General features: G+C 39.8%; 1 protein-coding gene across 1 annotated transcript in view; it reads right to left on the bottom strand.

The window, feature by feature from the left end:
• The window catches only part of LOC136440438 (inactive rhomboid protein 1-like), a 59220-nt gene that overhangs the window by 19787 nt on the left and 24897 nt on the right, over positions 1-14536 (bottom strand). Inside the window, exons 2-7 of the mRNA XM_066436485.1 lie at positions 9402-9641; positions 6313-6408; positions 5748-5834; positions 5178-5352; positions 4229-4501; positions 3731-3856 (exon numbers count right to left, since the gene is read on the bottom strand). Of these exons, the coding sequence (XP_066292582.1) occupies positions 3731-3856; positions 4229-4501; positions 5178-5352; positions 5748-5834; positions 6313-6408; positions 9402-9592 (948 nt within the window). The 5' untranslated portion in view covers positions 9593-9641. The remainder of the gene's footprint in view (positions 1-3730; positions 3857-4228; positions 4502-5177; positions 5353-5747; positions 5835-6312; positions 6409-9401; positions 9642-14536) is intronic.

Genomic DNA, 14536 nt, shown 5'->3' with positions numbered 1-14536 from the left:
GTTCTGTGAAATAAGGGAATGAATTTGTGTGGCCCAACCCATCAGGAAAGGGGGCTTTTATCTATTCTGCTGCTTTGAAGAACATCAATACACGGCGGTTTTAAAATGCCAAGAACTCCCCAACACAGATGACCTTTAATCCAAAACATTAGTACGTTGGAAGGTGAACATGGAGGTGATGCAGAACCACCGCCCCATAGAGAATCATGTGTTATGCATAAGCATGTTTGCAAGGTGACAAAAAGGGCAAATAGCCGTAGAGGTTGGCAGGATCCCAGGTGGACAGTTTGTACTGTAGCCGGCTAACCCGTTAAGGGCTCAGGGCTCAAACTAGCTTCTATGTACGTTTCCTGCGTGCCTTCCTGGAAAAGATTAAGGCTGTAATACATGTGAGTGGGGTGGAACATGAAAGTAGAGAGGGAGGATGGTATATGCATGGAGGAGGTAAAAGGAATGTTGCAAACTATGTGGAAACTTTGTGTATTTGTACATGTAACTCAGTCTGTACCCTCCTATTTCTACATATGGAAGTCAACTTTTCAGAACATTGCACGTTGATACCTTTAAAGTCATAGAATTAATCAATTATGATTGTTACTGTACCATCAAATCTTATAACAGAGCTGCATATAACAGATGAAAAATTATACTCTGGGACTCGTATATCCGTATACACTATAAGTGAATCTTAAGGCAATGACCATAAACTGGATATCAAAAATACATTTTTTGCAAATCTCATTAATTTTCTTTCTTGTCTGTGCATGCATGGGAGGAAGGCAGCAAAACTTTGATATCTATTTTATTGGAATTACATTATTACAGTGTACACACTTACTGTATGAATTTTCAACATACAATGTACATGTGTATGTATAACAGTCTGACACATCTTATAGAACTGTTACCTTCTTTCTTCCCCCCACCCCCTTTGGGATTTCCTTGAACGGTGCTGCTATCCCTATCATGTTGAGCTACCTTATCAGATTTGCTGCTGGACTTCCTCTCAGAGATCTATCTGTGTATTTTACAGCTACACGGCGTAGTTGTCATTTTTATGGCATGTGCTCGTATTTCTCAGCACAGAACAAAGAGACAGTAATGCAGCATTGGCTGGCAATTTGTACTTCCATAATGGTTTCCAAAGTCGATATGAAATATTGGAATTGGCTCTTGCCTTCCTCTTTGCATCCATCTGAACAACATGTGGTACATGTCGAATCATTTGCTGGCCTACAGACTTATTAGCGGTCTGTGTGGCTGCAAGTTCACTTTGTCAGGCCACAATGTCTTATTTGTAGATATTACTTTGACTTTCTTTGAAGATCTAGAAGAAGAAAGATTTAAGAAAGCAAGAAGACTAGACAAGATAAAACATGATGAGATAAGATAAGATGAGGGCGGGGTTCTCAAACACTGTGATTTCCCAATAGAGGAATTATGTGACGTACATTCTGACAGCATGGCAAAATGATGGTTTCAACTTTTCTTTTCACGGACTCCAAATGAGCTATAAAAGTTGCACTTTTGACTTCTTAAAGAGAATTCCTTTTGACACCTCAAAGAGAATTTCCTGCAAAAACTTTTGCTACTTCACATTGTCCCTGTAGCTCAATTGGTAGTGGCTTCTCAGTTGAGCCTCCTGGTTCCAATTAGTTGGTAACTGGGAAACCTGGTTGAATCCGGGAAGGGTATCCTAGTCAGGGCTGCACCGTCTTTTGGATTAGAAACGTAAAAAAGGGGGTCCCACGTTTGATGAGGAGGTGCCTTAAGCATGTTACAACAGCCTCATTACTCAGATGGGTACCTACTGGCTGTAATAATACAACCTGTTACAACAGCCTCATTACTCACATGGGTACCTACTGGCTGTAATAATACAACCTGGTGAACACATTTGATAAGATCTGAACTGTGAGTGTGAGAGCGTTTGTGAAGATTATACATCCAGGTCAGGAAAAGAGGAATAGAGTCGAATCTTTACTACTAGATTAATACATTTGGATACTCAGACGTTTCAAGCGCCCATCCGGCAGCTTTTTTTCAATGAAGAATGTGAGTAGATTCTCTATTATAGTGAAAAATTAGTGACTCAGTAAGTATGGATTTACTGTAACGGAAAATACATGTACAATGTCAGGACAGCGAAGACGAATGAAGGAACAGGTGTGGGCTAATTCCGATGGAAGAGTGCCAACGTTGCCGTGACCTTCCTCCGAGCCAATCTTGTGGTCCGCAGAGTACCAAGTCTCCTTAATCATTGGACATGGTCGGCGGGCCTGCCTAAGGCCGCGTATGGATTTTCTGTTTTCTGCTGAACAAACTTTTGACAAGACAAATTACATTGTCCACTGATCTCCCAGAAGAAGAACGTGATGAGATACAGGGAGTTCTCCATGATAGGTCCATGATGAACAGATCACAATTCTTTAGAGTATGGCACAACAGGTGTGCTTCAGGTTCTTTACCTTAAGGCACTAACCGATTTATTTGAGAGCAATAATGCACCTCAGGAGCACACAATGTAGCCAGGGGAATGTGAACTTGTTACAAATTGAAGCAGTGCAGCAGTTTTCTGATGTAAGGTCTGAGTTTTTGCTTGTAGAAAAGATGGCTGTTCTTTGTCATTTCTAATCTTCTAAATGAATGCTACGACTTACAGTTGGTGTCATCTATGAAACATTTATCTATATGATTTCCTATGATGTCCTATTGGGCTTAGTACAATGCATTACTGAACACTGAAAAATACTACTAGCTCTAAATAAAATTAAAATAGAATGACAAAACCTCACTATCAACTCAAGAATATCTACATTCAAACTGTCAACAACAAAAAGAACAGTTTGTTCCATCAAATTATTCACACCTGAGAAAACATTAAGTCGATGCCACAAATCAAACCAACTTAAGATCCAACCTAAATCTCCGAGAAAAACAAATCCTTCAACTTTCCCCCCACACAGTAGAATGTATGGGAAGATGGACACACCATGGCCGACCACAACAAAAACTTACTCTCAATGTAGAGAACAGAAATAAAGATGGTGTACCTGAAGTACAATAATCAAAACATGACAAGGATGAGTTCTACACTCCAAGGAGTCCAACAAAGGTACAGTACAGTATAGTCAGAAAAGTCCTAAGTTTCTTGCTGTGTGATTTTAAAGGCACCCAGAGCATTTTATGAGGCTTGAAAACTGTAAATATTCTAGTTGCTGTAATTTGTATGAAATTGACATTTAATGCCACTGTTTACCACTTTTGCGTGCGGATTTCTTATCAAAAGTGCTCAAAAGCGGCACAAAAATAAGCTACAAGGTGATCTTTAAGTATCAAGCACCTAGTGTAAATAGACCGATACCATAGCCCCGCCCACCTCCGTCAAAACGTAGAAATGCAAAATAAAAACATAAAAATGCAAAAATTTGACGGACATGCTGTCACCCTCTCATTGGTCGAAACGCTAATTGTGATGGACAGTCAGGATCAGTCTATTAGGGCTTGGATTTTCTATCAGTTCTCACCACACAACGACATCGTATCTTTGCTCCTTTAATGTCGATATGTAATGGTATGGTGTTATTGAAACTTACTATGAGTAGGGATGACTAGAAATTGGAGTTTTTTATTCAAGTTTCAAGCCTCATAAACTGCTCTGGATGCCTTTAAGCACGACATATACACAATCATGACACATAGAGTACATTCATACGTCAGCGCTACTTACATCTCGTCCAAAGAAAGAGAAGTCGAGGTCGTCAATGTCGTCATCTTCCTCCATACTGACTGGTGCGAAACTGCGACTGTTGACGAGCGGTGCCGGCTTGGCCACGTCCTGTTCTCTCTTTTGTTGCTGCAGAGGAGGAAAGATTGATTTCAAATCTATCGCTCATTTTATTTACAAAATTCCATAGATAAAAAGGACATCTCTAATGTTTTTGAACAATTACTTTTTCCACCCCTTGTCCCTTTCCTATGAGGAAAAGAATATCATTTTAACAAAATTATCAAATTCGTATTAGGCCACACCAGTTTAATTTCTTGGTTAACGGATTTTCATTTTCAAAAAAAAAAGTTTTTTTTTTTCTAAATTTTTATTTTTTTTGAAAATAAAAAGTTGTTAACCAAGAAATTAAATTGGTGTGGCCTTATCTTCATGTTATTATGGTTGAATCGTATTGTTAAACAGCATGTAGTTCACACTCGTTTGTCAAGTTTTCAGTACTGTATCAGTGTTAAATAGCGTGGACATCACCACAATACTTGCCAAAGTCATCTTCACAAGCAGGTCCCACCCCATGCTCACAACCGACTGTTGCCTCTGCACTTTTTGCCTCTGCTGGGTGAGCGCGCCGAACGCGGCACGGCGCCACAGGCTGCTTGCACTAGACCATGCTCCCGGGGTCGTCGGCGTCGTGTAATCTGTCGCACCGTCAATGTCATCGTACGGCGCCGGGACCATTCTTTGGCGATGTGGCAGAGCGAGTGGGTCGACAATCTAGCGGTGCATGATGCAAACCATGCAGAAAACACTCCAAGTCAGGCAGGCATGCAGTATAACCAACAGTCATGAATGTCTTATGTAATGTCAATTCAAAGATTACATCTGAGTTATAATTATTCATGTGTAAGGATGAAAGATTTTACTGACAAAATTAGGCACACCTTGTTAGGATGAAACCTACCTTATTAAACTTTAAGGTCTATATCATAATTCTATACACTATATATGAGTAATTTATTATCTCAACTATTGCAGTTGCTAGTAATATCTAGTTAACATCAATCCACAAAAGTTACACATCATTCATGTAGGTATATAGCATTCAGAAGTTGGTTAGTTAACCTCCAAGATTGAAAAATATTTATCACTCTGAACTGTAGTATTGTAGGTTAATTCTTTGTTCTCTGATTTCCCTTGACTCAAACGTACATGTAGTTATGATATTATATTTGGGTGATCTTAAATCAGAGGATTATGACCATACCCTTGTTGAAGCCCAGAGTGTCCTGTTTCTTCAAATAATGTAAGTCAGTGTGCAGTATTTGGACACACTTGACATTTCAGACATATGATCTTCATACTTCAAATGTGTTCAAGAAAATGTCTGAATGGTCATGTCTATATCTCCATCAGCCTGTTGACCTTTGACCTTTACGCGTACAGTACGTACCTGCGGGAGCGGGATGGCGGCAGGGTCGGGCTCCAGGATCCTCTGGATGCTCTCCTCCTTGATCTTCCCGTAGCGCCGACTGGCATGGCGGACTCTCCGCTGAGACCACCTCTTCTGCGTGTGGGTGCAGTCCTCCCCGATGCCAAAGAAACTTTTCGTTCCCTCTGCAAATTTTCTGTTAGGATTCAAAAACATGCGAGTGGATCAGTTCTTCTGTGTTCTACTATGCATAAGACATTTGTACAAGTTCTGTAAAGCACCTTGATTCAGGTGAATAAAGATCACTTAATCTAAAACTGCTACACCTGGTCGTCCACCTCCAAGCTGTATTTGAAGCTGCAACATTTACATCTGTATCTATCAGCACCTACAACACCTGTATCTGTTAGCACCTGAACCCAGCCCTCATTTTCAACCTTTGCACCTGTCATGGTACTATCTGAACATGCAGCTGTAGACCCACCACCCTGACCTAGCACCTGGAACACCTGTCATGGCACTATCTGAACATGCAGCTGTAGACCCACCACCTTAACCTAGCACCTGAAACACCTGTGAACTGTGGGTTACCTGCTTGACTTAGACACTGTGGAGTAGGTGGAATACTTCCGGCTACGTGGGGTCTTAGGACCAAACTGGAAGGTGCGTGCATTGTATCTAACACGCAACGTGAGGAAAAAGTCAGCGTAAATTGCTCATCATACAAATGTACATTGTTCATCTTAAAACAGTGGCCAATGCACTGCACTACGTGGCTACTTCAAGCCCTAAACGCCATCCGCCTAACGTTGTCCATTCCATCGTGGTTTAATTTTGAAGCAATTTTTGCAAACTAAAATTAGATTCAGGATCATTGATTATATATTATACAAAATCTAGGTGCTCTGTGCAACATTAGTGTGTGAACTTTTTTTCTAAAAACTCAGTAACCCGAGCCTCAGACCGTTATTCAAAACTAGTACTGTTTCCTCATTATAATATTAGTCAGTGGCCTGTATTGACTATTCCAAATGATCCTTGGTGTCTCTTTTCTTTACATTCTGACATCATACATTAGAGTGAAAGTCTAACCACCTTGCCTTTTTACCACCCCTACGTGAAACACCTCTAACTTGTGGGGTTTCCCCATCCCTACCTGCTTGCATTTGACACTGAAGAATAAGTAGAATTCTTCCTGCTACGCGGAGTCTTAAGGAAGTTGAACTGGAAGGAACGTGCGGCCGTGGGGGGTCTACCACGCCACGGGAACAAATCAGTATAGATTGTCTAGGATGGACACATTTCTGTCTAACACACAGCCAATACATGTACGTATAGTCTTGAAGTCTGCTTGGGTTTGCATCCAATATCACACACTAATGCTAATGGCATTGTCTACTGGACCAGACAAGTAAATATCGAACAGAGTGACAATCAGGCTAGCTACTAAATTTCTATATCCCTACTCTAATACTAGTGTTTGCTAAAGCTACTATAATGACAGTAATTTAACATATAAATCTTTTTTCTGTACAAGTACATAAATGGCTAAAAGGTAGTTCCGCATAAACTTTCTGCGAGATGTAGTACGCTCGTTCTCATTTAAATGTACACATTTTGTAATCTCCGTTACCGATTGAAATAAGACGTTCCTGGCATTAGGATATGTCACATATAAGATGTCAAACTGTGGTTTTTATGACGACTTAAAACTTTTCTAGCTTTTATAAACGGCAGTTGCGTACCATATATGTGGCATATCTTAATGTCAGGAAACGTCTTACATCTACCGGTAACGGAGATTACAAAATGTGTACATTTAAATGAGAGCGAGCGAGTAGCGTCCACAGCAAAGATTAGGGTAGCCTGTAAGTTAATGATATGATGTGCTATAATACAACAACTAACAATGCACTACACAGCCACACACACACACAGACACTGACAGACATGTAGTACACAATGTTACATAGTACAATGTAAATTGCAAGATTTGTGACAGAGTTACCTGAATCCACTCCTCCCATTTTCCTTTTTACTAATGCAAGAAGCAATGGGAAAAGAGAGAAACAGATATAAGAAGACCACAGTCAGACTTCAAGAGACAGACAAGTTGCAATTGGGACAAAGAGGAAGTAATATCGACACAATAGCAATAAGACATGTAGAGTAATTTCCAAGACAGCTATAACCCTCCCTCCTTAAAGCAAAACCCCTATCGCTCGATTCGTTGTGGCTAGCTTGCGTAGGGGCCCTGCTCTTCAGCGACTGTGTAGACACAGTTCTGGCAACGTCGCCACCAAAACAGCTTCAGCCAATCAGAGAGTTTGCTAAACATCATCTCAAGCAAAAGCGCAAAGGACGCTGGGAAGCTATCAAACCAATCAGGTTACGTCTCACATCGTTACTTTAGGTTCAGAACGAATTAACCGCCAAATTGTGCCAAATAAGGGTAGCTCATTAATTATTCATGAGCAAGTGTCAGTTACGTTGCCAGAACCGTGTCTACTGTCGCTGAAGAGCAGGGCCCCTAAGCGAGTGAGCCAACGATGAAACGAGCGATAGGGATCCTGATTTAAGGAGGGTGCTATAACCATACATGCTACATAGGCCCAGGATGAGACTACAAAATGCTGTACTCATGCCAAGCAAATGGACCTAAAATTTGATGTTTCTCTATTCAATTTACTTTACCAATCAGTTGCAGCAGGGGGACGTTTTTGATGGTCTGACTTGTATTGGCAGCTCTACCCACAGCACGCACAAATCAATCCCCATACATTCTGCCCTGTCTATGTTTCGCTCTGATGATCAATGACTTAGTCTGGTACATGTACATGAACAGTCCTGTGCCATCAATAAATGAATTTATAGCTGGTGGTCCCTGTATAGATGCTCTGCACCAAGCAAATCAAGCCTCACTTTGCCAGAAGAATCTCACTCTTGAGTTGAAGTACTAGTAACACATATTGCTTCAATCACATACAGTCAAACCTGCCCAAGAAGACCACTCAGGGGACCAATAAGACCTGGTCTCTGTGGACAGGTGGTCACTGTATAGACAGGATACTTGATGCTTGTGTCAATGGGAAAAAGAATCTAATAACACTGGTCAGTTCAAATTGGGAAATCCAGAAGCAATTTGGAATCTTCAGCAATATCAGATTTCTGCCTACAAGTGTGGTATGAGCTGAAAGCTCTCTTCATCATGAATGTAGTCATGTAAAAACTATTAGTCAGCGATGTTCCAAACTTTAGATATGATTGATTGAAAATGCATGTGAACGATCTACTCCTAGGTCAGTACCTATCCAGCAGTATTGAGTTCACCTGGGTTTTTACAAACAATTGTGGGCTAATTGTTCCGGTCACAGTGGGCAATGACACCTCTAATCACTGAGCCCATTGAACCCAAGCCTGCCCATTGTACTGGAAATCTGGTGATTATGCAAGTGTATTCAACTGAGTGGAAGGACTAATTTTCTACTCATTTGCATGGCATTCATTAGGGTGGATCATTGTCTGTCCACTATCAGGCCAGTATGGGCCAAGTCTAACCAGGTCTGGGGTGGTATTGTGTCGCCAGGTCCAACTAATGATAGTATGGGTTGGGCAACTTTCTGAAAGGAATATCTTCATAGCTTTCCATGTTAGGACCAAATTAAAGGCACCATAATGTGCGGGACATCATGCTCTTTCAAATGGTATATGAAACTTAACTGTAAACTCAGTAGAAAAAAAGTTGGAAAATTTGAATTCCAAGATGGCCGCCTTGAAATCTGGAAACTGAACCTCCGGATTTGAACTGACTAGTGTTTAATGGATCACCAAAAAAGTGGTCACATTGGTCAGGTGTAGAGGTAGAGCTTGTCACTACTGCAGGTTTGACTGTAATATAATAAAGTAGTCTTGTACATCTAGAGAATTTTGGAATTTTCTAGGCTGTTTTGCCCATTTATCTAAATACATTTCTTCCTCATCTTTTCCATTTGAGTCCTACTGTAAATGCAAAAATGTTCGCGGTGGCTTTATGTTCGCGGTTTTCGCGGCGACCGTTTCACCACGAACTTAAAACCACCATGAACATTTTTGTCCAATTCTGTAGCAATATGTGACTACAGCGCTGCCGCGAACTTAAAACCACCGCGAACACTCCTTTTTAGCCTTAGCGCGAAATAAAAACCACGCAAACTTAAAATGCATTTACGGTATTTTATGACAAACATCCATTCTGAAATTCCTTACCTGCTAACAGTAGTGGAAGCTGTGGAATACTGTCTCTGTGTGGCGGGGCGTGAAAACTGCCGCTGTGTGAAAGCACTGATGCTCCTGAGGAGGGGGCGCCCACTTCCCCTGGTGCTCTCCAGGTTTGCAGTACCCCCCTCGGCATCCAGGGGGTCTGTCGATGGCGGTCTGCTGTCGCCGCCTTCCGCCATGTTTGCTGTGTTGTTGTTGTTGTTTACAATCTGTTCCTATTTACAAGATCTGTAGGGAGAAAAACATACACCATTGAAGTTAAACATATTCTTAAAAATACTTTTCTTAGTACGACAAGAAACTCCATCCCCTGAAATCAAATATCTTCAGCTTAACATGACATATTGGCAACTGTATAATATCAATAATACATGCTTTCATTGATTCTACTACAACTTCTTTGCCTTGACCTTATTAAAAAATCAAACCCATAAGGAAGCACATTGCCAAACCTGGGTACTACCGGTAATCTAATATTAAATGTAGGGATAGATAAATGAAGCAGCTCAAAAGCACATTTCAAACAAGATATTGATAGATCATAATGATAAACTAACATGAAATGCTGGAAATGCTTATTTTCAGACAAACACAAACCTTTACAGGGTTGTGGACGTATCCTGCTCAAGGTACAAATGTAGGATTCTGTTCAAGGCCAATTTTCAAACCTTGCAAACGTGGCTATGGACTATTCCATTTCAAATATTCAGGGGAGAACAGTCTGGAAAGTTTCTATTTTGAAAATGAAAGGGTGACCACACAGGGTTTATATTCAATGTCCGTGGGCCCAAAATACGGTTTCAAGAATGAAAGGGGTTAAAAGTCAAAAACATTCCTGACCACCCCCTATTGAAATTTAAAAATGGAACAGCCCAACACCAGTGACATTGATTCAATGCTTGCACTGCTAGATTATGACGGCCTAAGCATTAAGTACCAGCAGCATCTGTATGCCCAACTTGAATAAATCGTTATGAGTTAAAAGGCTTGACCGTTGAGACCAATACTGTTGGGGCACCTTTTAAAAGCCAAATATCTTGAATAAAGGGTTGCATTGTCCTTGCTTGAATGTCAACGTGTGGCTCTGACATGGCAGAAAAGATATACAAAGGCACTTTACCGAGCATTTCTGTCCTTTCACTATGAAACATTCCCTAACAGACCTGAATAAGTGTACAGTAATTTATACCTCAGAATAGCAAGATTACCATGATTACTATGTCTTTTACCTGCTGCTTTACAAAGAGTGCAGCCTGAAAATCGAGTATGCTGAGGATGATGATTATGTAACATGTGCAGCTATACATTTGTAGATGAGTATCTACGTTATTGGTGGGAAAAGGGCATATTACGTGTAGTTGGCTCAAAATTCATGAATAACATGTAGTCAGTCAATAATAGTCAGGTTTGAAACAAAAATAGCTTCCCTTTCCTCAGAAAAGTAGCATCACACAAGGGGAAAAAATGCACATTTCTACAATCCTAATGAAATATCAAAACCAGAAGTCCAGCTGCAGTACCATGGGAAGCAACCAGGGAGCCATAATATAATCATGTCTTCATTTTGCCAACACCGAAAAAGTAAAAGGTGAATAAGCAGTCATCCTCAATTGAGTTGAAGCATGATGCTTTTACCATTATGATAACAAATATCATAAATGTCCATCTGCTAACAAACACCACATAATCACACAAACACACAGTCATGAAAACATATTTAAAGCAATATTAGGGCCCAAAAAATGGAAATAAAAAATTCTGAAATCGTTATGGTAGTGACATTTACATTGTACTAACACTGTTTAGCTCACTTGGGTACTAACTTCAAACTTTCAGCATTTCAAAACCTCGCGAAAATGTGCCGTACAATGATCCCCTTAGTTTCGCGAGCCTACAAAAATCCCAACGACGTCACATTTTTGCATCATGGACGTCACTATACATTGTATCTGTGTGGTTTGAACTAATCATGTCTAGAAATGACTAAATGAAATGACTTTCAAAATCCTATTTTCAGGCCCGAATATTTCGGCCCCTTTGACCTAAGCTTCTAGGGGACAGTAATGTCTAGTAATGAATTGAATGATAGCATGGAGACTGTCCTTGTGGGGTGTCCTCCCATGTGGGAGGTGGGCGTGATATAAATGGCTTACAATCTGCAGGCAAGCGTTGCCAGACATCCAGCCACCTGTAATCGCCGCCTCCGGGTAGGAACGTCCCGCCCACGTCTGCGACCGAAGCGCGGACTCTACAGGTTATGGATCGCCCAGCAGTCATTCCTGCGAGGTAATTCTTTACACTTTCATGTAGACCTCTTTCACAGCATGGCTCCACACTGCACGAAATATATTCTACATGGGCTAAGTACGGGTACCCAGTTATCGTGCAAATGACTACAATACCGCAGAAATCATAAGTATAGGTCTAAAATACCAGAATATCAATGTAGCGGTACTGTACCACTTGTTTTCTTTGAATTTAAATTGATTTGAATCAATGTACCAGGTGTGTCCCTTTTGAGTTGCCACTATATTATGTTCATATTATTTTGTGTTACTCATTACTGCTATCATTATGATTTATTTCTGAATACTATCATTTATATCTGTACCTCTACCAATACTTCTATGTCAAGTATATGTATTCAATTGGTGTCCTATAAGTCCGTATGGGCTGGGCGACTTTATTGAGTCGCAGGACACGAAAATAAAACATTCATTCAAAAAACATTCATTCATTCATTCATTCATTCATTCGTACTTGAAAGGCTGAATAGACTTATATACTCAATTGAGTTCAATTCTGTAACTTTATGACTTATTTTGTTATTGAAAATGTGGTACTCTATTATCATAATTCTCTAATTAGGATTAATCTAGCACTGAAAAAAAAGATGAAAACATTGTATGGGTATTGAAATCACCAACGTCTTTGATTTGACTTTGAGATTTTCTCGAAAGCATGCCATTGGGTCTCTGCATAAGATGCCTGGACTTAAAGAAACATCCTATTATCTACATGTAGATTATAGATCATGTAATTTTATAATTGTAAGCATTTCAGTCATGTTAAAACAACTATTATCTTGCAGATGAGATACACATGGAAACTTCGAGGACATTAGCCATGATTCCCATTGGTCAAGATGACCAAGAACAGAAGCCAATTAATATTAAGAAAGGGCACCATTGAGAGAAACCTTTATCAACATTTGTTTCATATATCATTTTACCTAAAGCTTTCCCCAGCAAACCTCAAAAAGAGTACAATCAGTGTTATTGTATAGAATAAATTTCAAATTCACCAATAGTTTAAAAGATCCAACCAATCAAACCTTTCCAAAATTTAACAGAGAAAATTCCTGGGAAAAGCAAAGATGGTGCCCAGGGCGCAGCCTTCTCAAAACTGCATACTTTATCGAAAAGCTATCACGACTGTGCCAGTAACCTTTCGGTCACCTTTATTCTATGTGAGAAAGACCACCGCAGACAACGCTACCCTTGGGGGGAAGTCGCCGCCATAAAACCATTCCCAGCGGTTCAGGAATTATTGCGCCAAATTTATGGGGTTACTCTTTCATGTGCCCCCTCTATCGGGTCTGTAGCCTATGATTTGTTATAACCGCCTAGTTTAGCTTTGAGCGTTGCCGTAGAGTGCTTCCCTGTCACTGGCTTAGAGCATGCTCTAGACAAACCACGGTTAAAAGATCTAGAGCACCTGCTGGGAGATGCCTGTCCACCACGCAGCGTTCTGCCAAACTTTGTGGCTCACTTTGCGAACATGAAAGCTTTTAGAAAGACTCTCACAGTACAGAATACACTTGAGTTATATAATACAGTCTTAGTGGATTCTGGCAAGGGTTCTTAGAATAAGTGTAAGGGTCCTCAGAAGAAGTACCATTACACAGCCTCCTTGACAAATATGTTAAGACACCTCTTTAAGTAACAAGGCTAATGGGGTAACTTGCATCAAGGCAATATTCATGATTTCTATGATCAATATTCTGGCATATTTCCTTGGGTGAGAAAGGTTATCATACAATATGGATTGGCCTACTTAGATAAATCAGCTTCTTGTCAGGTTGATATGCTGGTGGGACCGTTGCCAAACATCCATACTCTCTTTGCTAGATTACCTCAATATGCAATACACCGTACATGACTCTGAAATAATATTTACAGTGCTGGCATGTTAACATAACAGGTTTATAGCCTGGCTTTTAATTCATTGGAAGTCAGAATCAGAGTTAAGCTACAAATATGTATGAACATTAATACAATCATGTATTTCAGATGGAGACAGGCTACGGTTGTAATAATTTGTGTAAAATTGCCAGCCAACGATACATATTATTTTTCTCAAATTGCCCCCTCACTGCATATGCTCTTGTTGGCTGAGTAACAGCCCAAATGCAATTATATATTAGTGCCATAACAATTTGCTGTAGCAAAAAAAAAAAACAATGTCAAATTCATTGCAAGATGATTCAAAACTATCTAAAAACCATAATATTACCAATTGAAAGAACAAATCAAATTAAAGTATTCCATTGTTTTCTTGATAACGTACATTTTATAATTATGATACAATTGTACATTAAAAGATGATCAATATTTGAATCAGTAATAAGACAACCTTTTCCTATTAATATCCTTTACTGAGTATGATATTGGTACAGTAAAAGATGATCTGCTGGTATTCAATATTCTCAAGGGAGTTGCAAAACTAGTCTAGCTATTTTTCATAAAACAAAACAACTTTGTACACATTCAAAACTCAGATCAAGGACATAGGGGGAGTTCAGTATCTATAGAGCCATAAATTTCTTGCTCTTACCAACTGTAATTCTTGATTTGTTAATGGTCACTTAACTTAAGCTACTTTAACGGTCACTAGTCGACTGCTAAAATTAAATCATTGCAAATATTTGATTACTAACATTTCTGACAGTGATGTTTGTTTCCACCATTGAAATAACACATTAAAGTATCAACATTAAAGTATCAACATGACATGTACAGTCCCTCAGAAAGTCTGTCTACCCTTTCCCCCCAACTGCTAAAATTACCAAGAACGGTATTAAATGGATTTACAGTTGTGACTGTCATGCTTCAACTTAGCAA

This window comes from Branchiostoma lanceolatum, chromosome 8 (assembly GCF_035083965.1).
Source record: "Branchiostoma lanceolatum isolate klBraLanc5 chromosome 8, klBraLanc5.hap2, whole genome shotgun sequence".
Classification (NCBI taxonomy): Eukaryota; Metazoa; Chordata; class Leptocardii; order Amphioxiformes; family Branchiostomatidae; genus Branchiostoma; species Branchiostoma lanceolatum.
The sequence above is the reverse complement of the archived record's forward strand: the minus strand, read 5'-3'. Positions and strand labels throughout refer to the sequence as shown.